Raw genomic sequence first — 25,302 nt, 5'->3', positions numbered from 1 at the left:
CCCTTACCCATTTAGCCGATCCCCCCTCCCACAACCCCTCCAACAACCCTGTTTGTTCTCCATATTTAAGAGTCTCTTATGTTTTGTCCCCCTCCCTGTTTTTATATTATTTTTATTTCCCTTCCCTTATGTTCATCTGTTTTGTATCTTAAAGTCCTCATAAGAGTGAAGTCATATGATACTTATCTTTCTCTAATTTGCTTAGCATAATACACTCTAGTTCCATCCACGTAGTTGCAAATGGTAAGATATCATCCTTTTTGATTGCTGAGTAATACTCCATTGTATGTGTGTGTATGTGTGTGTGTGTGTGTGTATATACGTATACATGTGTATACATATATACATATATGTATACACATGTATACGTATACGTATATATATATATGTGGGTGAGTGTATGTATATACCGCATCTTTTTATCCATCCATTGATGGACATTTGAGCTCTTTCCATACTTTGGCTATTGTTGATAGAACTGCTATAAACATTGGGGTGCATGTGCCCCTTTGAAACAGCATACCTGTATCCCTTGGATAAATACCTAGTAGTGTAATTGCTGGGTCATAGGGTAGTTCTATTTTTAATTTTTTGAGGACCCTCCATACTGTTTTCCAGAGTGGCTGCATCAGTTTGCATTCCCATCAGCAGTGCAAAAGAGATCTTTTCTCTGCATCATTGCCAACATCTGTTGTTGCCTAAGTTGTTAATGTTGGCCATTCTGACAGGTGAGGTTGTATCTCATTGTGGTGTTGATTTGTATTTCCCTGATGATGAATGATATTGAGCATTTTTTCATGTGTCGGTTGGCCATCTGGATGTCCTCTTTGGAGAAGTGTCTATTCATGTCTTTTGCCCATTTCTTCACTGCATGATTTGTTTTTTGGGCGTTGAGTTTGAGAAGTTCTTTATAGATTTTGGATACTAACCTTTTATCTGGTATGTCATTTGCAAATATCTTCTCCCATTCTGTCGGTTGCCATTTAGTTTTGCTGATTGTTTCCTTCGCTGTGCAGAAGCTTTTTATTTTGATGCGGTCCCAGTAGTTCATCTTTGCTTTTGTTTCCCTTGCCTCCAGAGACATATTGAGTAAGAAGTTGCTGCGGCCAAGATCAGAGAGGTTTTTGCCTACTTTCTGCTCGAGGATTTTGATGGCTTCCTGTCTTACATTGAGGTCTTTCATCCATTTTATTTTTGTGTATGGTGTAAGAAAGTGGTCCAGGTTCATTCTTCTGCATGTTGCTGTCCAGTTTTCCCAGTGCCACTTGCTGAAGAGACTGTCTTTATTCCACTGAATATTCTTTCCTGCTTTGTCAAAGATTAGTTGGCCATATGTTTGTGGGTCCATTTCTGGGTTCTCTGTTCTGTTCCATTGATCTGAGTGTCTGTTCTTGTGCCAGTAGAGATTAATATATTTATAATTTTAAAGTCAATTTGCCTACTAGTCTAGCATATTCAATAGCTTTGCAAACCAAAAATAGTTTTTCTTCACTTAAAACTTTGACCGATTTAAAATAGACTTCTTTAACCTTAAAAATATTTCAGAACTTTCCCACTAAAAATATTTTAACTCTGTTTTCTTTATCAGACTTCTCCAGAAAGCATAGATTTGAATGCATGCATATTAAATTTTTATTTAAAAAATGCATGAGTTTATTTATTTTTTTTTTTAATATTTTAATTTATTTTTGAGACAGAGAGAGACAGAGCATGAGCAGGGGAGAGGCAGGGAAAGAGAGGGAGACACAGAATCTGAAGCCAGCTCCAGGCTCCAAGCTGTCAGCACAGAGCCCGATGCGGGGCTCGAACTCACGGAGTGTGAGATCATGACCTGAGCCAAAGTCGGACGCTCAACCGACTGAGCCACCCAGGTGCCCCTGAAAAAATGCATGAGTTTAAAGTTGGCTTTCATCACCCTTTATGTGCAATGCTGCTAAACTATTGCATAATAAATGTGCGGTGAATGTCTTTAAAAAAATTTCTATCTACCAACTTGAGTACATTTCATTCTTTTCAAGTTTATTTATTTTGAGAGAGAGAAAGAAAACACATGTGCACAAGTGGGGGAGCGGCAGAGAGAGAGAATGAGAGAGAATCCCAAGCAAGTGCTGTCAGCCCAGAGCCCACCACGGGGCTCAATCTCAATCTCAAAAACCAAACCGTGAGATCATGAATGGAGCTGCAACTCAGTTAACCGACTGAGTCACCCAGGTGCCCCAAGAGTATCATGTATATTTTATATACAAATCTGTTTCATATGTGTGTTTACATTTCTCCTAATCTGTGGCTGCTGCTTTTCTTAAGTCTTTTTTTTAAGCAGGCTCCATGGCCAACCTGGGGCTAGAACTCATGACCCTGAGATCCAGTTGCGTGCTCTCCTGACTGAGCTAGTCAGGCCCCCCCAATATTAGGTGTCTTTTGAGAGGAAGAGTTTTAAATTTTGAAGTCAAATTTATTGATTCTTTTTTCTTTGGTTTGTGTTTTTTGTGTTCTATCAGATAAATCTTTGCCTAATCAAAGAGCACTAAAATTTCTTAGTATGTTTTCATCTAGAAGTTTTATATATTTTAGGTTTTACACATAGGTCTCTGAGACATTTTGAATTTTGAATTCGGTATGTGGTTAAGTTTGAAGTTCACTTTTTTTTAAATTTTATTTTTAACTAATCTCTACTTCCAATGTGGGGACTAGAACTCGCAACCCCAAAATCAAGAGTCTTCTGCTCTACCAACCGAGCCAGCCAGGTGCCCCGAGGTTCAATTTTTGATATGTATACCTATTATTTGTCAAAAAGTTAGTTTCCCCATTGATTTTCCTTTTGCACCTCCATCAAAAATCGCCTGTCTAGGTGTGGATTTCTTCCTGGACTGTCTTTTCTATTACAAGATCTGATCTATGTGTCCATCATTCTAGTGTCCCACATTGTCTTGCTTTAGTCTTTATAGCAAATCTTGAAATCACGTACACCAGGGTTGTTTTTAACTTTGTTCTCCTGTTTCAGCATTGTTTGGTTACTCTAGCTCCTACATGTTTCCATATAAATTCTAGAATCAGCTTAGCAATTTTTCTTTTTATTATGGAACGCTTCACAAATTTGCGTGGCATCTTTGTGCAGGGGCCATGCTAAAGTTCACTGTATTGTTCCAATTTTAGTGTATGTGCTGCCAAAATGGGCACTCAGCAACTTTTACTTTAAAAATTTTTTTTTAACGTTTATTTATTTTTGAGACAGAGAGAGAGCATGAACGGGGGAGGGTCAGAGAGAGAGGGAGACACAGAATCTGAAACAGGCTCTAGGCTCTTAGCGGTCAGCACAGAGCCCGATGCGGGGCTTGAACCCACAAACTGTGAGATCGTGACCTGAGCTGAAGTCGGATGCTTAGCCGACTGAGCCACCCAGGCGCCCTGCAACTTTTACTTTAGAAGAGTATGCTGGCATTTTGATTGGGGCTGGATTAATAGATCAATTTGGGGAAAATTGTCATGTTAATAATATTGAATCTTCGATTTCATGAACATGGTTTATACATCTTTTTTTGATCTTTGATTTCTTTCATTTGAATTTTCAGTATGCAGATCTTGCAAATATTTTGTTAGATTTAACCTAAGTAGGTCATGTTTTTGGTACTATTGTAAATGGTATTGTTCTAGTCTTAATTTCCAATTGTTTGTCACTGCTATATGGAAATGCAGTAGTTTTTGTGTATTGGTCTTATATCCTGTGACTTTGTTAACGTCACTTATTAGTTCAAGTAGTTTTTGTATAGATTCTCTTTGGAATTTCTACACAGATTATCATGTTACCTGAGAATACCTTATTTTTTTCCTGACAGCTCTGTATGTCTTTTATTTATTTTCTGCTTAATGCACTGGTGAGGATCCCGAGGATGAGCAAATGATCACTTGGCTTTTTATTCGCTAGCCTCGTGTAACAAATTATTTTTTTTTTTAATCCTCCCTTCCATAATAATAAATTCCGTAGACAACAAACCTCTGAATGGATTTCAAGGGTCTTTGAGTCTTTGAAAAACATAAACAGTATTTTACATTAATATGTATATCTGTATTACTTAGAGGAAGTGGGTTCATAGCTTATATCAGACTGTCAAAGGGATTTATGTCATCAAAAGTGTTAAGGAACTAAATTTTAAATAAAAGCCGATTTATACATATAAATAGGCATATATAAATGATTTTCAGGATGTTGTTTTTCACTACTAAGAACTGGGATGCCTGGGTGACAGAGTCGGTTAAGTATCTGACTGTTGATTTTGGTGCAGATCATGCTCTCACAGTTTATGAGTTTGAGCCTTGCGTTGGGCTCTCAGCTGACAGCGTGGAGTCTGCTTGGGATTCTCTGTCTCTCTCTCTCACTGCCCCTCCCCTGCTTGTCCTCTGTCTCTCTCTCTCTCTCAAAATAAATAAACATTTAAAAAAAAGTTACTAAGAACCGTGATTCTTTTTTTACCTTGGACTCTCCCCACTCCATAGGAAAGGATAAATGCTTCTTAGCAGTTTTTACTCCTATGACTTTTTTTTCTTAAAATTAAAAAAAAAATGTTTATTTTTGAGAGAGATAAAGAGTAAGCAGGGAAGTGGCAGAGAAAGAGGGAGACAGAGGATAAGAAACAGGCTCCGTGCTGACAGCAGAGAGCTGATGTAGGGCTCAAACTCATGAACCCCGAGATCATGACCTCAGCTAAAGTCAGACACTTAACTGACTAAGCCACCCAGGGACCCCTGACCCCTATGACTTTTTGTTAGAAACTAACAAATTTAAATGTTGGTAGGGATTGGTGGTAGAACATTCAAAAGAAATACAGATGAAGTGAGGCTAAACCCCTTTTAAACGCCCACAAAAATAAAAAATATACCAACAAGAGTGGGCATAAGGAAAATAATCAGTGGTTATACATACTTCAAAGCTGGTTAAGGTACTCACGAGGAACAAAATATATCTTATTAAGAAGTCTTATTTACAGAAACATAAAATGATTTAAAATTTAGAACACTTTTTATCTCCTTAGGTTTGTTTTATTATTTTTTTTATTAAAAAAATTTTTTTAATGTTTTATTTTTGAGATAGAGCATGAGCAGGGGAGGGGCAGAGAGAGGGAGACATCGAATCTGAAGCAGGCTCCAGGCTCTGAGCTGTCAGCACAGAGCCTGACGTGGGGCTTGAACTCATGAACCGTGAGATCATGACCTGAGCTTAAGTCGGACATTTAACCAACTGAGCCACCCAGGCGCCCCTCCTTAGGTTTATTTTAAACCAATCTACTTAAGTTAAAAACCAAACAAGTAGGTTAAATAAAACCAAAGACAAACAGTAAATGGGGTTATTTCTACAACCTTCAAATAATTGTAACAACATGTTAAAGCACTATCACTAGTTTCAAATAAAAACCTAGAGCTGAAATGAGTATATTAAGATTTATTTAATTATATTAATATTTAATTAATATTTAATTAAAATTCCTGAAAGGTGTATAGCTCTGTATTAGATTCCCTTTTAGATAATAATCTCCCTTCTGTTGAAGGAAAATCTTTGAGTCAGTTTTACTGTTAAGATAATTAGCAACCACTTGATAATTTCACTAAATTATTATTATTATTACTATTAAATTCTAGTAATGAAAAGAACATTGTCTTCTCAAAACAGCCATTAATATTACTAAAAATAATAACAGTATGTGCCAAACACTGTTTATTTAATCCTTACAATAGCCCTATGATGTAATTATCCTCATTTTATATGTGATTTGACTGGATAGCACCTATGTGCTATTATCTTAGTCTGAGTAATTCTCTTCTCTACCTCTATACTCATTCTTCAAAGCCCTGCATCCTATAGCATTTATCCTTTTCTGATATTCATAGTAGGAAACAGTTATCTCTTTTATTCTCTCTGTTAGAATCTCCAGTAGGTCATTTGCCATAGTCTACCTGATTTGTCTAAAGGGCCCATTTGTATGTATATCTTCCTTGTATACTAGGTTATGATCATCTGAAGGTCAAGAACTTGAGGCTTTCCCCACCAGTTATTTGGTTGGAGTCTTGCATGTATATAATAGGCAATATATGATTATTAAAATGAATCTACTAAATGTTATCTTTGCTTACAATTTACTCAGGAATTTACTGGACAGATAAACTTACTCATGTGCCAAGTTCCATGTACATTAAGCAGTATAACTTAATGGGTAAGAGCCTGCTAAGATAGACTCCTGACTCTGATACTTCCTGCGATCTTGACTGTGTCACTTCATTCTGTGCCCTGTTTCCATCACCTGTAATGGAAATAATAATACCTAACTCAGATGGTATCATGTGGATTAATAGAGTTCACTTTTGAAATGTATTTAAGAGTGCTTGGCATGTAAGATACATGTAATATATACATGTAATATACATGTTATTCTTTCTTACCCTTTTTTTTTTTTTAAGTTTATTTATTTTGAGAGAGAGCGTGTGAGCAGGAGAGGGGCAGAGAGGGAGAGAAAGAGAATCCCAAGCAGGCTCCTTGCTGTCAGTGCAGAGCCTGACGTGGGGCTTGATCCGATGAACCATGAGATCATGACCTGAGCTGAGATCAAGAGCCAGAGACTTAACCAACTGAGCCTCTCAGGTGCCTTTCTTTCTTACCATTCTTGGCAACATTGTAATAGTAAAAAGCTGGAAACAACCTAAAAGTCTATCAGTAGGGGACAGATTAAACCAATCATAGCACATCCTATATGGACTTATGTGCAAGCTTTAAAAAGATTAGGGATCCAGGGGTGCCTGGCTGGCTCGGTTGGAAGAGCATGTGACTTAATCTCAGGATTGTGAGCTCAAGCCCACATTGGATGTAAAGATTACTTAAATAAAACTTAAAAAAAAAAAAAAATTAGGGATCCAAAGAAGATATATGAATGACTAGTAGGTACATCAATAGTCATCAGGGAAATGTAAATCAAGACTAATATGAAATATTACTATACATGCACAGGATGGCTATTAGATGAACAAGTGTTCATCTAGCAGGTACTGGCATGGATGTGGAGAAATTAGATCCCTACTACGTAGACAGGGGGAGGGGAATGTAAAGTAATGCAACCATTTTGCAAAACAGTTTGGTGTTTTCGCAAAGTTAAACTCAGTTGCGAAAGGACCCAGAAATTTCCCTCTATACCCAAGAATTGAAAACCTACATCTACACAAAAACCTGTATACAAATGTTCATAACATAATTCATAAGACCCAGAAAGGATACAACCCAATTGTGCAAATGATGGAATGGATAAACAAGAGGTGGTACATACAGTGGAATATTACTTGATAAAAAGGAATGAGGTACCTACCGGTAGAGGCTGCAATAGGGATGACCTTGGAAACAATATGCTAAGTCAAAGAAGCCAGACATAAAAGGCTACATATTGTATGATTCCATTTATATGAAATGCCCAGAATATGCAAAACCATACAGACAAAGTAAACTAGTGATTCCAAGGGGCTAGGAGAAGGGAAAAATGGAAAGTGACTGCTAACAGTACTGGACTTTTTCTGGGTGGGGTAATAAAAATGTTACATATGGAATTAGATAGTGATGGTTGAAGTATGATGATTACACAATCTTGTGAGTATAATAAAAGCCAGCTAGTTGTGCACTTTTTTTTTAAGTTTATTTTTTGGGTGAGAGTGCAAGTGAGCAGGGGAGGGGCAGAGAGAGAGGAAGAGAAAGAATCCCAAATAGGCTCTGTGCCATTTAGCGTGGAGCCCGATGTGGGGCTTGAACCCACAAAATGTGAGATTGTGACCTGAGCTGAACCTAGAGTTAGACACTTAACTGAGCCACCCACGCACCCAATTATGCACTTTAAAATGACAAATTTGGGGCCACCTGGGTGGCTCAGTCAGTTAAGCGTCCATCCCTTGATTTCGGCTCAGGTCATGATCTCATTGGCATGAGATCGAGCCCCACCCCATGTTGGGCTCTGCATTGGGTGTAGATCCTGCTTGAGATTCTTTCTCTCCCTCTCTGCCCCTCCCCTGTGCTCTCTTTTTTTTTTTTTTTTTTGTTTTAAAGGTTTATTTATTTCTTTAGGGGGGCAGGGGCAGAGAGAGGGAGACACAGAATCCAAAGCAGGCTCTAGGCTCTGAGCTGTGAGCACAGAACCCAACGTGGGACTTGAACTCACAAACCGCGAGACCATGACCTGAGCCAAAGTCGGACACTTAACCGACTGAGCCACCCAGGGCCCCCACGCTCTCTCTCTTAATAAATAAACAAACAAGTAAATAAATAAAAATTTTAAAAAACACATCAAGTAAAATTTTATCTTAATTTGAAAGAATAGGGAGGTCTGTATGTTATGAGATGATATACTCTCCAAAATATATTAAATGAAAATAAGGATACAGAAGAGTGTATTTAATATGCTACCACATGCTTAAAGCAACTAAAGTACACAAACATACATACTTTGCAGGCATAAAATCTCTCCAAAAGAGACTTAGGAAACCAGAAACATTACTTCTTAAAGGGAGGGGACCTGGGGTGGCTGAAGAATAAGGGGTGGCCTGGAAGGGAAACCTACCTTTCCAGTATACCCTTTTGTACCTTCCAGTTTTTGTAGAGTATAAGTATTACCATTTCTTTGTGTGTGTGTGTGTGTGTGTTTGAGATGGGGGGAGGGGTGAGCGGGGGAGAGGGGCAGAGAAAGAGAGAGAGAGAGAGAGAGAGGGAGAATCTTCAGCAGACTGCACACTCAGCATGGAGCCCTACACGGGGCTCAATCCCATGACCCTGTGATCATGACCTGAGCTGAAATCAAGAGTCAGAAGCTCAACTGACTGAGCCGCCCAGGAGCCCCTGTGTGTTTGTTTTTTAAGCAAAGAAATAAAAATGAAAAACTCTGATGTTTTATCTTCAGTCTTAACTTTTACTTTAAGGGATCACTTTTACTTTATTCTGCAATGAACTTAAAAGATAGCCACCCATGTGGTCAGATTTATTTATTCTTTAGCTGTTGAAGCATTTAAAATGAACAGTTTTTACTATCAATCCTTAATGATATTATATATACTATACTTGAGACTTTTGCTTTCTCATGGAGAAAGAAAGCCCACACATAAACCTTTAGGCCATCCATCTACTAGTCTTGCAGCTCAATTTTAATAAAAAAGCTTTACCGACAATTGGACAATTTATTCAATATGGCAGAGATATAACAAGAGTGGTTGTAAAGTGGCTAGTAGTCTTGTAAATCAGGAGCTATGATCCTTAATCCACTGCTCAATCCACTTCAATATCTGATTGATATTATCCTCTAGATCTTCTGGTTTATTGCTGGGCAGCTGATGTACTATTTCTTCCTTGTAGGATGCTAATGCTTCTTCATAAAGAACTTGAAAAATTTCACACTGAATATTATCTTTTAGCTTCTTCTCATTATAACCCCTGGAAGGCAATGAGAAGATAAAAAAACAGCAAACTGAATGGCATTAACTGGAGTTTTAGGAACACAAGAGAAACCGGACACTTTTAAATACATGAAATATCATGCAAAAATACTCCTTGTAGTCTATTTATTTAAATAAAATAGACTGGCACCTGTAAATATGAAACTTTTTTTTAGTTATTAATTTTTTTGATGTTTATTTATTTTTGAGCGAGAGACAGAGAGTGAGCAGGGGAGGGGAAGAGAGAGAGGGAGACAAAGAATCCGAAGCAGACTCCAGGCTCTGAGCTGTCAGCAGAGAGCCTGACATGGGACTCAAACCCATGAACCATGAGATCATGACCTGAGCCAAAGTCGACTGAGCCACCCAGGTGCCCCAATATGAGACTTTTTTAAATATATAAGGTTTATTGAGAGACAGAGAGAGAGCATGAGCAGGGGAGGGGCAGAGAGAGAGGGAGAGAGAGAAAATCCTAAACAGGCTCTGCACTGTCAGCAAAGAGCCCAAATGCAGGGCTTGATCCCATGAACTGTAAGCTCATGACCTGAGCCCAAGTCCTATGCTTAGCCAACTGAGCCACCCAGGTGCCCTGAGAGGCTTTTTTGACAAGAAGTTAAAACTAATATCCAATGTTTAGGTTTGTCTTAATTTCAGCCCCCAAAATTTGTCATCCATTTCATTAGCAAACATATCTACCTACCTCAAGCCAGATATTGAGCTATGAGATAAATAAGAAGTGTAGAACTTTGGTCCTAGATTTCAAAAGAAATTAGAGGAATTAAGATATAGACAGATAAAACAACGAGGTAGTGTATAAAAATGAAATACTTATGGGGAGCCCCTGGCTGGCTCAGTGGGTGGAGCATGCAACTCCTGATCTTGGGGTTGTAAGTTCCAGCCCAGTGTTGGGTGTAGAGATTAGTTAAAAAATAAAATCTTAGGGGTGCGTGGGTGGCTCAGTCAGTTAAGTGTCTGACTCATCATTTCAGCTCAGATCATGGTCTCACGATTCATGAGATCGAGCCCCACGTTTGGCTGTGTGCCAACAGTGCAGAGCCTGCTTGGGATTCTCTGTCTCCCTTTCTTTCTGCCCTTTCCCAGCTCACACTTGCCCTCTCTCAAAATAAATAAACTTTACAAAAAATAAAAAAATAATATTTAAAAAAATTAAATACTTCTGATAGGAACACTATATACTAATTGGGTACTTGATCATACAGAGAGATGTATCTGTGCTTTACCAATTCCAAAGATGTAAAAAAAAATTAACTTACATCATCTTTAGGCAGATATGTAAATTAGCCAACTAATTAATTAGCTAATGAAAAAGATTTTTAAAAATTCATATTAGTTCAACCTTGTAACAATCAAGAGTAAATTGAATTACTTATGGGGTGCCTAGATGGCTCAGTCAGTTAAGCATCTGACTTCAGCTCGGGTCATGATCTCACGGTTCGTAGGTTTGAGCCCTGCATCTGGTCCTGTGCTGACAGCATGGAGCCTGAAGCCTGCTTCAAGTTTTGTGTCTCCCTCTGTCTCTGTCCCTCCCCCACTCACACTCTGTCTCTCTCAAAAATAAACATTTAAAAAAAAAGTAAATCGAACTACTTAAGGATGATTAACTGTATGAAAACATAACCAACAGAATGAGAGAAAATTTTTGCAAATCATATATCTGATAAGGGATTTGCATCTAAAATACACAAAGAACTCTTACAACTTAATTAAGAAGGAAGCATAACCCAATAAAAAACTGGGCAAAGGGTCTGAAGAGCTATTTCTTCCAAGAAGACAGACAAATGAGCAATAAGTACATGAAAAGATGCTCAATATCATTAGTGATCAAGGAAATGCAAATCAAAACCACAATGAGATACTACTTCATACCCACTGGGATGGCTACAATGAAAAGACATAACAACTGTCCACAAGAATGTGGAAATACTAGAGCCTTCAAACACTGCTCTTAGGAAGGAAAATTGGTAGAGCCACTTTGGCTAACAGTCTAACAGTTCCTCAAAAGGTTGAACATGGAGTTTATTACCCAGCAATCCTATTCTTAAATTTCATATCCAAGATAATTGAACACATAATGTCCACATAAAATCACAGGCATGAATATTCACAGCAGTATTATTTACAATAGCCAAAAAATGGAAAAGACCCAAATGTCTATATTCTGGTAAGTGGATAAAAACGAAGTATTGATACATGCTGCAACATAGATGAACTCTGAAAACATTAGGTTAAATAAAAGAAACCAGACACAGAATATCATGTACTGTAAGATTTCTTTTACATAAAATGTCCAGAATAGGCAAATCCAAAAGAGACAGAAGGTCAATTACTGGTTGCCTAGGGCCAGGGGACTGAGAGGAAATATGGGGAGTGACTGCTAATGGGCACAGGTTTTGGGGGAGGAGGGAGACAATGAACATTTTCTAAAATTGGCTGTAGTAACAGATGCATAATTCTGTGAATATACTAAAAACAAATGTGTATACTTCTAATGGGTGAATTGTATGTATGTGAATTTAGCTCAGTAAAGCTGTTATTTTTTTTTAAGGTGATTGATTACTTTGTAACTTTTTCAATGGCTAAAAACAAGACAAGCTCTCTCAAATTTTTTCATATCTTAGTCTTTGGCTCTTTATATAAAACAGAAATCTTTTTTTTAAGATTTTATTTTTAAGTAATCTCTATACCAAAGGTGGGGCTTGAACTTACAACCCCAAGATCGAGCACAGCATGCTCCACTGACTGAGCCGGCCAGGTGCTCCAAAACAGTAAATTTCTTCTTTTACAGATTTTAAGTAATCTCAACACCCAATATGGGGCTTGAACTTAAAACCCTGAAATCAAGAGTTGCATGGTCTACCAACTGAGCCAGCCAGGTGCCCCAAAACAATAATTTTTAATAAAAAATTTAAATTGTTTGGTTTGCAGAAAGGAATGTGTACCAATTGGTCTCCATTACTTCTCTGTTAAAACACTGTTAATGTCTTTTCTCTGCCTAAAAAAGACGATTACGGTTTTAGGTCTAGCTCCAACTTTCTCCATATATTTGCTACTATACTCCTTGGTGTAAGGATTTTACAAGTATCCTATCCAGTGATGGTTAGTCAGAGCTGACTACTGTCATTGAGAACTACGAATTCTAAACCTGAACTTAGGGAAACTTTTGAAGCGTTCCTTCTGAGATTGCCCCATAAATCCTCTAGAACCTCCATCTTCCTACAGCTTGACTCAAAAGACAATGGAAAAATGTTTCCCATAAAAATTCCTCTTTTTTGTTTATTCTGGATTAAGTCTGATGCTCTCTTGGAGGGACCAACTCAAAATATATTTTAAAGGTTGGAAATGTTGATTTATCTTGTCAGTTTTTCATAAACTTTCCCATTCATGTTGTGCGGATATTTTGAGCTGGTAATGTACATTCAGCAGTCAGAGTATGTTATTGGCTTGGTTGTTTTCCCAGGAAGGTTTTACATTAAGGAAACATCATGACTAAATAGAGTTGCTGTTACGGTATATTTTATTTAAACTGTCAGTTGCAGTATTCATTTACTCAGTTATAAACTATTACCTGTGTTTTACAAATGTATCTTTTTCTCTTAGATTCAGAGCGCTGGTACCATACAGACTTGGTTTATAATGAGAGACCAATAGTCACATATTCGAAAGGAATCCTTTATCATGGTTGTACTGGCTAATTTCAGGAATCTGAATAAAGGGTTATATCATACTTTAAGAATTCAGTGTTTTTCCTTTCTTACCTTGTTTCAAGTCTTTTGTACAATACACTGTTATCTGCTCGCAGCACAAAAACTATATGAAACCAGCGTTCAGGGAAGAAATCACAACCATGGTAATCAACAATAACTCCACCTTCACTCACTTGGTTTTCTAATTCATCAACTACCTGTAAGAAAGGGACAGAAAGAATGCTCCTTTTAAAAAAAATGAGGTCAACTTTCCTATTAAATTTTAAAAAGTATACTTTATAAAAAACTTGTACTTACTCTATCTTCATCTAAAATGGGGCAATCATACTCTTCATCATAGCCATCATATAACTGCCCTAAAAGAGATTTACACTGGCTTATTAAACTAGTATTTTATAAGTCACTGTCAGTAATTTTCAATTAATTTTAGACTTTAGGAAAGGAAATATACCATCAGTTACTCTTTGAGAGACTAGAGAGGGCACTAACAGACAGCAGATGTCACACGGACACCAAATGTAAAGAGCAATGCTGATTAAATCAGAATTTTACCTAGAGGGAAACTTGGATAGCAATATATCTGATACAATTTTAGCTATCAAAATTGAAACCAACTAAAAAAAATGAATGATTTCAGAATTTGTGGGACTAATAGAAGAGGACTGCATTATTTTTGTTGAGCTATTTGGTGGGAAGAGGGGACACAGGGATACAGACACTCGCACACATTAACAATAGATTATCAAATATTTTAGGCTAAGGAGATGGAACTTAGTAGAAGCAACAGCAGTTTCTCAATTCTAAAAATGAGCCCTCAGTCACACAGGTCCCATCTTCGTGGGGTCTGGGAAAGGAGAGTCAGTTTGACCCAAGTGCTCCTGAACAGTATTTTTACTTCTAGATTTCCAGGATCCTCAAAACCCATGGGTCGAATAAACATTTCAGGAGGCAAAACAAGAATGATGGGCAGTTATAAAGAAGGCAGATTTAAATCTCATGTAAGAATTTTCCAACAAATCAAAGCTGGCTTTCAAAGGAAGTCTTGCTTTAGAAGGTGAGACATAATCCTATGCTCACCTAGATCTCTAAGAAATATGTAATAAGGCTTAGACCATCCTTTGAGCCATCTCTAAGAGCATGCTATAGTCCTCCCACATCTTTCCCTTCAATATTTTGGCACAGGTTGAAATTAGGTTAAAATGAGCACGAGTTCTGAAGTAATAAAAGGGTAGTTCTGAGGGTCAATGGGAGGCACAGAGACAGTTGCAACTTTTTGTCCTGCCAGGACAGTGTATGGACTCATTCTGGCCACGTGAGCACCTCTCAAGCACCTCCCTGTGCCATCTGCTTCCCTGGATTACTGCGCAATTACCAGATACTCTAGCTAAAAAAATTAAACTGCCTTGGTATTGGGAAAACTGGATAATGATTTACAAATAATCTAAATCCTGTATACTATAAACTGGATTAAAGAGCCAATTGTTTAATTCAAAGACAATTAGCGGAAAATTTAATCTGTAAAGGAATGATTCATTTGAGTTTGTTCATTTTAAAACACATAAAATGCTAAATCTCTGTTCAGTGAAAAATAATGTAGCAATAAAAACAACTACTGGGAGAAATTTTTATAGTAGGACAAAGGCCTGAAATGTAGATTACATAATGACCTTCAAAATCAAGATTAAAAATACGTACCTTAACAAAAAGGAATTCACACACAATGAAAATAATTAATAAACATACGATGAAAATATGTTGGACTTTACCGGCTATTAAAGAAATATAAAATTACCCTTTTTATGCCTGTTGCATTAATCATATATGTATATAATAAATTGGAAATGTATTTCAAAAATAATTTTAGGGGTGTCTGGGTTGAGTGTCCAACTTCAGCTCAGGTCATGATCTGATCAGTTCATGGGTTTGAGCAGTGCGTCCGGCTCTATGCTGTCATCATGGAGCCGGCTTCAGATCCTCTGTCTCCCCCTCCCTCTGTACCTCCCCACTCACACTCTCTTAAAAATAAATAAGACATTTAAAAAATAATTTTAAAAATAAAAATGTCATATCCATTCATAGATTTCCTCTACCATTTAATTTCTAGCCAGAAAAAATTTTAAGTGATAAACATTCAACAATAGGAAAAACTTATATCTCGGTTTACTAGTTTGATGAAATATTATGTAATTAAAGTTAAGAAAATAAATATTAGGTAGTATTATGTACTATGGACTAGGTCACACATGATAAATGCTTATGACACAAAGGGTAAAACATAAAAAGCAGAATTCAAAGTTGTAATAGGGCCAAAGATCAGAAATACAAAAATGGAAATAAATTAGGATTTGGAGTACTTTTTTGGTGTATTATTTTCACAATGCCACAAAATCTAATACCTACTGTTGATTCCATACTATGTAGGAATCTGCAGTAGATAAATACTGAGGTTCCTTCATATTTTAAATCCTTAACTCTCAAGACTAGTGAAATCGTTAAAAAATATGCTATCTAAAATAGAGACAACCACTGCAATATTGAGTTAGAATTAAAGTCTTTATACCACAATGCTGAAATGCAGGATTTCTTAAATCATGTTAATGTAGTTGAATAGTGTAATCCAACCTTTAAAACATTCATTTCAAAAAACACCTATCAAATACCTACCATGTACAAGTGCCTGTAGGGATAATAAGGATTTAATAATGAGCAAAATGACCAAGAAGGCAAACGTAGTCTTTCCCTTGAAGAGTTTACAATAAAATTAGAGAGGACAAAGTAACCTGGAAATTATAATAGGATAATACTTTAAACGTGGAACATTAGGGAAGGCTTCCTGGAGGAAGTGACTTTTAAGTGGAGACTTGAAGCAGGTACCTAGGGAAAAAAGTAGGGATGACTATTTTCAACAGAGAAAAACGATATTCAAAGGCAGAATTAAGAAGGCAAGACTTAAGGGAGGGAAAGTTTCTTAGACTATGTATAAAATAGGTGATAAAGGGTCAGGTAAATTGAGGCCAGATCAAAAAGGGTTGCAGAGTTAGACTTAATCTAAGGCAAAGTAAAATCATTAAAACATTTTAAGCCTGAAATGACAGGATCAATTACAAATTTTTAAAAATTATTTTGGTTTCTCCATAGAGAATAAGTTAGAAGGAAGCAAATCCAGAAACAGGGATACCAGATCAAGGCTACTGCAGAATTTTAGGTGAGTGATAATTATAACCTGTACCATAGGGAATGGAGAAATGGATTCTAAAGTTCATTTTAGGGGCGCCTGGGTGGCTCAGTCAGGTAAGCGTACAGCTCTTGATTTCGGCTCAGGTCATGATCTCATGGTTTGTGAGATCAAGTCCTGCATTGGACTCTGCACGGGCAGAGCAAAGCCTATTTGGGATTCTCTCTCTCTCCCTCTCTCTCTCTGCCCCTCCCCGGCTTGTGCTTGCTCTCAAAAAAAAAAAAAAAAAAGAAAATCCTTTAAAGTTCATTTCAAATTTCATGGGGCCCCTGGTGACTCAGTCGGTTGAGCATCCAACTTTGGATCAGGTCATGGTCTCTGAGTTCGGGAGTTCGAGTACCGCATCAGGCTCTCTGCTGTCGGTGCAGAGCCCCCTTGGCACCCTCTGTCCCCCTCTCTCTGCTTCTCCCCCACTTGTGCCCTCTAGCTCTTAAAAATAAACATTAAAGGATGCCTGGGTGGCTCAGTTAGTTGAGTATCCGACCTCGGCTCCAGTTATGATCTCACGATTCGTGGGTTCGGGCCCCGTGTCATGCTCTGTGCTGACAGCTCAGAGTCTGGAGCCTGCTTCGGATTGTCTCTCTCTCTCTCTCTAGCCCCTCCCCTGCTCATGCTCTGTCTGTCTTTGTCTCTCAACAATAAATAAATGTTAAAAAAAAAAAAAAAGTTTAAAAAAAACATTTTAAAAAAGTTCATTTCAAATTTCTGAAAAAAACGGAAAAACGTATGCTACTTTATTATTTTTTTATGTATGCCCTTTACAAAGTTTCAGTTGGAAGTCAAATTTAGAGCTAAGTACAGGATCCTAATCTAGAAACGATAAAAAGGCTTGAATTGATTAACCTACCAAAAGCTTAGAAAATTCAATTTTCTCAACAAAGTTTTATGATTTAAAGTTAGTTGCCAAAGTTAAACGGCTTAAGTTCTTACCTCAAAAGATCTTCCTACCTGTTGTTAGTCAAGCAATAAAATCATTACATTTTAACTGCCCTCCTAGAGTTTATACTCACATGAAAGCTGTTCTTTAATGATGTTGGATGCTATTTCATTGCTATTGCCAATATTTAAAACATTTTCAGATTTCTTACTTTGTATTTTTTTTTTTTTAAGTAAGCTCCATGCCCAATGTAGGGCTTGAACTCACAACCCTGTGATCTTGAGTCCCATGCTCTACAGACTCGGCCGGCCAGGCACCCCCTCCCCAACCCCCTGATTTCTTACTTTGAAAAGTTTACCACATTTACCTCAATCCAACGAGAAGCTTATAACTGTAATGCAATTAGTACAAGAAGCTAATTGGTTTAGAAAGATATAGTGCTTTGATACCTGACCTTTTATGTAAAGAAAAGCACAATAAATCCTTAGAGGTTAGTGAGCACCAAAGATGTGACATTTGAGTTGGGTCTTTCTCTCTTTTTAAGAATCTCAAGCACGATCCATGCTTAGTGCAGAGCCTGGCGCAGGACTCCATCCCACGACCCTGGGATCATGACCTGAGCGGAAATCAAGAGTCAGCCACTCAAGTGACTGAGTCACCCAGGCGCCCCCCTTGAGTTGGGTCTTTTAAAGAGTTGTTTAAAAGGCAGATAAGGGCATCTCCAGGTAAAGGGAACAGCACTTGTAAAGACCTGGAGGTCAATTCCCAGTGAGGAACAAGTGCACTGTGCGCAGAATGAAGGGAACCTAGGGGAGTGGCTGCAGGTAAGGCTAAAGGTAAACTCAAACCAGTTCATAATCCATACATTACAGATGATGGACTTTATCAGAAAAAGTTCAAGTCTTGTTTATTCCCTCTCCCTCTTCTTTATAAAGGACGTAATAATGGCATAGAAGAGGGAAAGATACTAAAGAGTAGGAGATTCAGGAGAAATGGGCTTGAAAATAGGATAGGGATACCATAGGGATTTTTCAGGCAAACCATTAAGATTTACGGGGCAAGTGGATCTGTGTTAGCATGTTTGTGTTTCTATGTGAGGGGAACAAGAATCAAGCATGAGCAAGTAGTCAGGATTTCAGAGCATGTGCTTCTTAAATGTTTTAGTTTGTGAAAAGGTCTGGCAACTGTCAAGAAGGTGATTACCTTTAGTAGGTGTCTAGAAACTGGGATCTTGAAAAAAAAATTTTTTTTAACGTTTATTATTGAGAGACAGAGCATGAGCATGGGAGGGGCAGAGAGAGAAGAGGAGACACAGAATCCGAAGCAGGCTCCAGGCTCTGAGCTGTCAGCAGAGCCCGACACGGGGCTCAAACTCATGGACTGTGAGATCGTGACCGGAGTCGAAGTTGGACACTTAACCGACTGAGCCACCCAGGTGCCCTGAAACTGGGCTCTTTTAAAAGGGAGTAACTAGTCCAGAGTGAATGAGATTACTAAAGGGAGGGGCAAAACTACAATACAGTTGCAGTGAAATTATGGGGGAAGACGTGTATGTAGGAGGATCACATGCAGACTGGGAGACAGCAGTGCTGGAGGGGCCACCAGGGAGGTTAGCTTCAGAGCCTTCCAGGGGTAGCTTCCAGTGGAGGGAAAAAAATGGGATAAAGAGGTTAGAGTGGGGATACCAAGCGTTTTCTGTAAAAGGCCAGATAGCAAACACTTCATGCTTCATGAGCTAGTCTTCAGCTAATGTGGTTTCTATAAAAAACAGCAGTTTGTCAACTCCTGGATTAGAAAGAGATCAAGATTTTAAGTGCTGAGGGCTCAGCTATGCATAACAATGTTCCAAATGGACCCAACGTTAATAGAATTATATCACTTTGTCTAGACATATGGGGATCCTGGGGTTTATGAGCAGAGGCTGAAGACTGATAAACTTGTGGCAGGAAAATTAAGGATGCTGTTAAGTAATTAAGTGATTGCATAAGGGAAAGGAAGAATCTGAGACTGGAGTAACAGGGTAAAAAAGCATTCTTAGCCATACCATATTTAGGACTCCCCATTTTATTAAGCTTAATTCCTTACCTAATTTTTCCTACCTTGGTTCCACATGGCATAAGTCTCTTACAAATGATATAGCAACTCAACAGGGTTACTAGAATGGCAATAAATTCTATTTAGACAGATTTATTTAAAACAAGTGGGTTGTTTTGGTCTTATTGCTTTATAGCAGGGTTCTCAATCTCAAATACTGACGTTTTGAGCTTGATAATTCCTTTATGGGAATGGAGGGTTATTCTGTGAATTGTGGGATGTTCAACAGAATCCCTGGCTTCCACTCCAGTCATGACTACTCAAAAGTATTCAGAAATTGCCAAAAGTCCCCTGAAAGGCAAAAATCACACCTAGTTGGGAACCTTTCCTTTACAGATGATTACATGGTTTCTCTTAAAATACATCACTATTTGAGAAAAATGAACAGGTAGGGGTCTCAGTATATTTTCTAGTTAAGATTTTCAGATATATTCAAATAGCATCTGGAGAAAAGAACAATCTGGTACATTATGAAAAACCTCATAGAGTACTTTATCTAACACCATGTTAAGAGAGACCAGAAATCCTTTATCCGGCGTTATGGGAGAAGTGGGGGAACCCAAGGCTTAGATTCTATCTTATGAAACAATCTCATCAATAAAATTCAGAGGACATTTGGGACTAAATACTCCATTAGGTGTACATACACTGGCTAAAAGTGTTGAGTACAAGTACACCAGGAACCAATCGTCTAGTGTTATTATTCCTCTCATACTATTCGTGATAAATTATATAGCAACTTCATTACATTTAGAAATGTTAAAGTCAGTGGGTAAGATAAACTGGAAGACAAGACTGAAACTGACAACTGTATGGGACTGTGAAATCACTTGTCAAATTCAACAGGCAAAGGAAGAAAACCAGATTTTATATAGGTATAAAATGGGGAGACTGACTAGCCTTGTACAACAGCAAATAAACACCTAAATTTTATGAACTATAAATACCAGACCTGGATTAAAATATCACCATGAGTGAAATCTGGATGGCTCAGCAGTTAAGCATCTGATTCTTGGTTTAAGCTCAGGTCATGATCTCATGGTCATGGGATGGAGCCCCACATCAGGCTCCAGGTTGAGTGTGGAGCCTCTTTGGGATTCTCTCTCTCCCTCTCTCTCTGCCTCTCCCTTAGTTGAGTGTGTACGCATGCACTCTCTCAAAACACTGAAAAAAAAATATGAGCATGATACTTACAGCATCAAGAATATGACAAAGCTAAGATGTACAAAACTGACCTGCAAAAAAAGGATACTGGGGAAAAAAAAGATATTGGGGGGAGGCAAGTGAGCAAGGGGCAGAGAATCCCAGGAGCAGCAGGAGCTGGGGGGTGAGGGGGAGGGAGGAAGGGAGAGAGAGAACGAGAACATGGGGCTCACCTGAAGCAGGGCTCATGCGACGTGGGGCTCAAGCTCACCAACCATGAGATCATGAGCTGAGCCAAAGTCAGATGCTTAAGGACTGAGCCACTCAGGTGCCCTACTGGAAAAAATTTTTTTGCAATTTTAAAGTGGAACGATAATGGGAGACCCATCAAAGGTCCTTAAATACAACCAAAGCGATAAAAAAATAGGACCTAGGAAGAAGTTAATAATTGACAGATTATTCATCAAAACAGATGAAGTGGTCTCTCCAAAAGAGACACGGTTCTATGAGACTGACTTATACACTAGGGATCATACTGTGATCTAAACATCTGAACACACCAGAAGTAACACTCTAGTGGTAATGAATAGGCCACAACAACTTCAAGTTGTTGTTAGGGTTATTCCTGTTGGTGACACAAAGAAAACTGCTTCTAAAAACATAATTGCCAAAGTACCAACAAATTGATGAACAACTTTATTTTTTACACTTGAAGGCTGATGAAAAACCATTACTAATCCTATTAAAGAAAATCCAACAACTCAGAGAGGGTAACTATATTTACTCATTAAATACAATTTACATGTTCTACAACACAACATGAAAACACCCAGCATGCATGTTTAATCTCAGTACAATGGATTCAAGACCAAGTACACATGTTACAAGCATCAAAGCTAGATTACAAATTATCATAGTCATCATCATCGTCATCATCATCATCATCATCATCTTCTCGTTTTCTTTTCAATGCATTTGCTGATTCATTGGCAGTATTTTGTGATGACACCATGTTAGTGGTTATAAGAATGTTCTTGGACCCAATTAATGATGGGTTAATTAGAACATTCTGAACTGCAGATGTTGCAGGAATTGATGCTTTTACAGTTGGGGACTGTGAAGTGGGCATCTGTACTGTAAACCTTTGCCCTGTGAGGGACATTGGAGTCCCTACTTTAGTTGACACAGACATGGTTTGTGGGGTTGGCGTGCCAAGCGTGGGAGTACTTGGTCTGCTAGTAACTGAACCAACACTTAACCGCGGAACTGTTATTCTTCCCGCAGAAGTAGATGCCTTTTTTTGTAAAGACTTAAGTCTATAGTTTGGAGCAGTCAAGCAATATCTATCAGGTGGCAACCTGGGGCCTGAATATGGCTTGATTAAGGGCAAAGGAGTTTGATTTCTTTGCCTTGCAATATCTAATAAAAAATCTCTTGGGGGAGGAGAGGTAAAAGACTGATCAGCACGACACTGGATTGCCAATCGCACATCATCTGCATCAACAGTAGCTTTCTTAGCATGGCTTGAATAAATTTTTGCATCATCTAGAATTGTGGTCACATATCGGAAGGCAAACTCCAACATCTGATTTATAACTCTTGGCTCATATTCTGTAATCCCCATATCCTTCAGGATTTGTGCCATCATCTGTGCATCTTTCGGCATGCTCTTGGGAGAAGCCATCTTGCCAGAATCCATGATATCCGTTGATCAGACTTTAGATCATTTGAAAAAAATATGTACATTAGATCAAACCTGAAATAGTTACTTTAGTAGCAACTGTCAGGAACTTTCTAAATTTTAAATACTGTTAAAATTGTGAAAATATATTTAAAATTTTTAAATATTAAATCTTTTTAATTTTAATGAGGCACACTTAAAAGTCCCCTTTACTTAAGTTTATGGAGTTTCCACCCTATCCAAATCATTACAGGATATACAAAAATGAAGACACAAATAAGGGAGTGATAAAAGACTGGGGGAAACGGTAAAATAAATAAAAACATTTATCACTTCAGAATAATGTTCAGTTGTGTGCAGGCATGCAACTATCAAATGACTCTAAGAAAAAAAAGAACAGTCATGTCCTACTGACTGAGTTCAAAATAATGTGTCCTTCCAGTGAGAGCAATATACTATCTCCACAGATACGCTTAGTAGTACCCACACTTAGATGTGTTTGTCCATCTCAAAAACATTCTCCCCAAATCCCATCTCTTCATGGAAACATTCCCAATTATTACCACTCAAAAAAAAAAACCCAAAACAAAACAAAAACAAAACGCAACAACAAAAAACTATTGGCCAAGAGGGCAGGGGAGGATGGGATGTAACAGCCAAAACAACCAGAACACAGTATTATACACTTATTTTCTCTTTCTATGGGTCCTCAACAGAGCATCAATTCCTTAAAAGCACTGTCTCTGCTTTTTGTACCTCTCACAAATATAGTACTAACTCCATTATCTACTCTCTTTAAAAAAACCAAAAAAACAAAAACTAGCACCAAAGTATCCCTTACCTTCTCGAGCTAAATCACCCACATTAATGTATTTCAGTCCTGATCTTGATGCAAGTTCTTTGCCTAGGGTGGTTTTTCCAACCCCTGGTGTACCTGTAAGACAAGCCACAGAAGAATACTGTTCATAAAATACTTATTAGACTTCAGCCACCTATCTACCCTTCATAAAGTGCTTAACAACTGAAATGAAAAATTTCCTAATTAGCAATCCTCCGTGAATTACTATACACTATGACCTAGTCAAAGTTACTCAAAGCCTGCTGGATAGCATAATCTCGCCAAGTATATCTGATCTATCAGGAGTAAGGCTTGGGTGATTCTGATACCAATTCACAGACTGCCTGCCACCATAACAGATACTCCAATAATAACACTAGTGATCTCAAATTACCATCGTTTACTTGCTTTCATTTTTAAAAAATGAAGAAATTAATTCGTGGAAAAAATTTAACCAGTATGAGGGACAAATCTCATTTCCACTACTGGCTCCACTACCTCTTCCTTAGAGATAACCACTGAAAAGCAGTTTCTTTTATCTTTCTCAAGAAATCCTAATGCATAGGTGTTTGTGTATACACACGTGTATTTATATATATGGCAACCCATATATATACACATATGTGCATATATATATATATATATTACATATGTATTACACGCATTTTTATGTAATAAACACACCATACGTTCATTGCCTTTCAGATAAATAGCAGTACTAGGCATTGTTCTTCACTTTTCCTTTTTTTACATCTATTTTATTTCAAAATAATGAAATGTGTAATTTTCAGCTCAGAACAGGTTAGAGCCAGTGAAGTTATAAAACTTGGTCATTATAATAATTAAAGATAACAGAGACAAATCATGCCTCCATTTACAGGACAAGAACTTTTACAAGTCCACTGTAATACACCAAGTCTGAACCCTGGACTATCCTGTGTTTGTTTGTTTTTTCCTGGACTACTGTGTTTTCCCTAAAATGTTCACCTTTAGGTTTTTGACAGTACGGCTGGATACTAAAATACCAGGACCCTGGCTGACCCCAACAGTTCAGAAGTTGTAGTATCTTCCCCTAAGGAATCATAATAGGTAAACAGATTACTATCCGTAGCTTTCAAAAACTGACAAGACGTGGGCGCTGTCAACAAGATTATGTTTTGTTAAATAATAAACTTCTGCTTTGTTGCCAGGAAGAGCGTCTCAATTTTTGTGTTCCAACACCATCTACACCCATTTGACTTTTGCATGAATGCCCCATGATGCTATTAACTACAGTTTAATAAACATTTAAACAGCTAACAATAGTCTTTAAAATCATAATGCGAAAGTTCAGTAGGCCTCCCGCTTAACAAGCGCCCTGCATACGGGTACAAAGACCGAGAAGGGACGAAACTATCATCCCAGGAACTTTAGAGTGCATCTAAACAAGAGAAACGATCAGGGATGCTCAGTAGGTACCTTTTCTTTTTGAAAGGAAAAAAAAAACCAAACAGAAAAGAGCTTCTGACGCTAACTCAACGTACACAGCAAGTTAACCAAACTACGTCACAAATATCCGAACCCTTTTACCCAAAAGTGATTATCAGACACCAAGGAAAATGAAACATGGCCAAGAAAGGCCTAAGGACGAGGCATCCAGCATTAAATACAAAATGACTGCCTTACATTATCTCGCTTAAAACTCTAAACACAACCCTACCAAAGAAAAAAATCAACGGCCATTTTACAAACAAAAACCAGATTCCCAAAGATTCGGCAGAATCAGATTTCTTGCCAGAAAAGGGACCAGGACAGGTCTCTCTCTCTCTCTCTCTCTCTCCCTACCTCACCGAGTGACCTCAGGCCAAAAGAATAACGTTCCCCGCCCCCACCCCGCCTCCCGCAACGGTCGGAGGACCAGGTCTCGAGGCCGGGACCACAGCCACGCCGCGCGGCCCTCCACTAGCCTCGAAACACCGAACGGCACGGCACCCTTTCTGGCGCCCGACGCCCCACAGCACTCAGGTCCGTGGCCTGCCCGCAGCCCAGCGCCTCCCCGCCGCGCGCCTGACCCGTGAGCAGGATGTTCGGAAGCAACATGGTCCTCACCGCGCTGGCTCTGGGCGCCTTGGCTCACGCACTCTACGCACGACAGGGAGGAGCCGAAAGGGGCGAGCTGCGGCAAGCGCCAGCGGCCTCGGGGTTCTCGAGGCCCTGCGCGGCGCTCGCGGCCCATCTCTACCGCCTAGTCACTGAACATTGGTTACCTGGCCTTCTATAGCACGT

General features: G+C 38.4%; 2 protein-coding genes, 1 long non-coding RNA gene and 1 other non-coding gene across 7 annotated transcripts; 1 reads left to right on the top strand and 3 right to left on the bottom strand.

Annotated features, from left to right (window-relative positions):
• Positions 1–3,070: 3,070 nt before the first annotated feature.
• On the bottom strand, positions 3,071–3,177 carry LOC132682525 (U6 spliceosomal RNA). The gene has a single exon (XR_009611712.1). It is a non-coding gene; the product is annotated as a U6 spliceosomal RNA (small nuclear RNA).
• A 5,805-nt stretch (positions 3,178–8,982) lies between these two features.
• Positions 8,983–25,275, bottom strand: AK6 (adenylate kinase 6). Of its 4 annotated transcripts, XM_078449202.1 has the most exons (6): positions 25,126–25,275; positions 23,041–23,133; positions 13,467–13,525; positions 13,221–13,366; positions 10,145–10,196; positions 9,332–9,442 (listed from the first exon to the last, which is right to left on the bottom strand). In XM_078449202.1, exons 1-5 carry the CDS (start codon positions 25,250–25,252, stop codon positions 10,163–10,165), a joined length of 459 nt encoding a protein of 152 aa, XP_078305328.1. In that variant the 5' UTR covers positions 25,253–25,275; the 3' UTR covers positions 9,332–9,442; positions 10,145–10,162. The 4 variants fall into 4 exon arrangements, with proteins under 4 accessions (XP_060491616.1, XP_060491617.1, XP_078305328.1 ...); XM_060635633.1 differs by lacking the exon at positions 10,145–10,196 and having other exon boundaries at positions 8,983–9,442; XM_060635634.2 differs by lacking the exon at positions 10,145–10,196 and having other exon boundaries at positions 9,136–9,442; positions 25,089–25,209.
• Positions 16,270–17,992, top strand: LOC132681304 (uncharacterized). The gene is made up of 2 exons (XR_009610985.2): positions 16,270–16,374; positions 17,826–17,992. It is a non-coding gene; the product is annotated as an uncharacterized LOC132681304 (long non-coding RNA).
• Positions 21,280–23,133, bottom strand: TAF9 (TATA-box binding protein associated factor 9). Its single transcript, XM_078449190.1, has 2 exons — positions 23,041–23,133; positions 21,280–22,234 (listed from the first exon to the last, which is right to left on the bottom strand). The coding sequence occupies exon 2, from the start codon at positions 22,215–22,217 to the stop codon at positions 21,420–21,422; it is 798 nt and encodes a 265-aa protein (XP_078305316.1). The 5' UTR covers positions 22,218–22,234; positions 23,041–23,133; the 3' UTR covers positions 21,280–21,419.
• Positions 25,276–25,302: the final 27 nt, after the last annotated feature.

The sequence above is a fragment of the Panthera onca genome, chromosome A1, assembly GCF_046562875.1.
Source record: "Panthera onca isolate mPanOnc1 chromosome A1, mPanOnc1 haplotype 2, whole genome shotgun sequence".
NCBI lineage: Eukaryota > Metazoa > Chordata > Mammalia > Carnivora > Felidae > Panthera > Panthera onca.
Note: the sequence above shows the minus strand (reverse complement) of the source record. Positions and strands in the feature narration are given on the sequence as shown.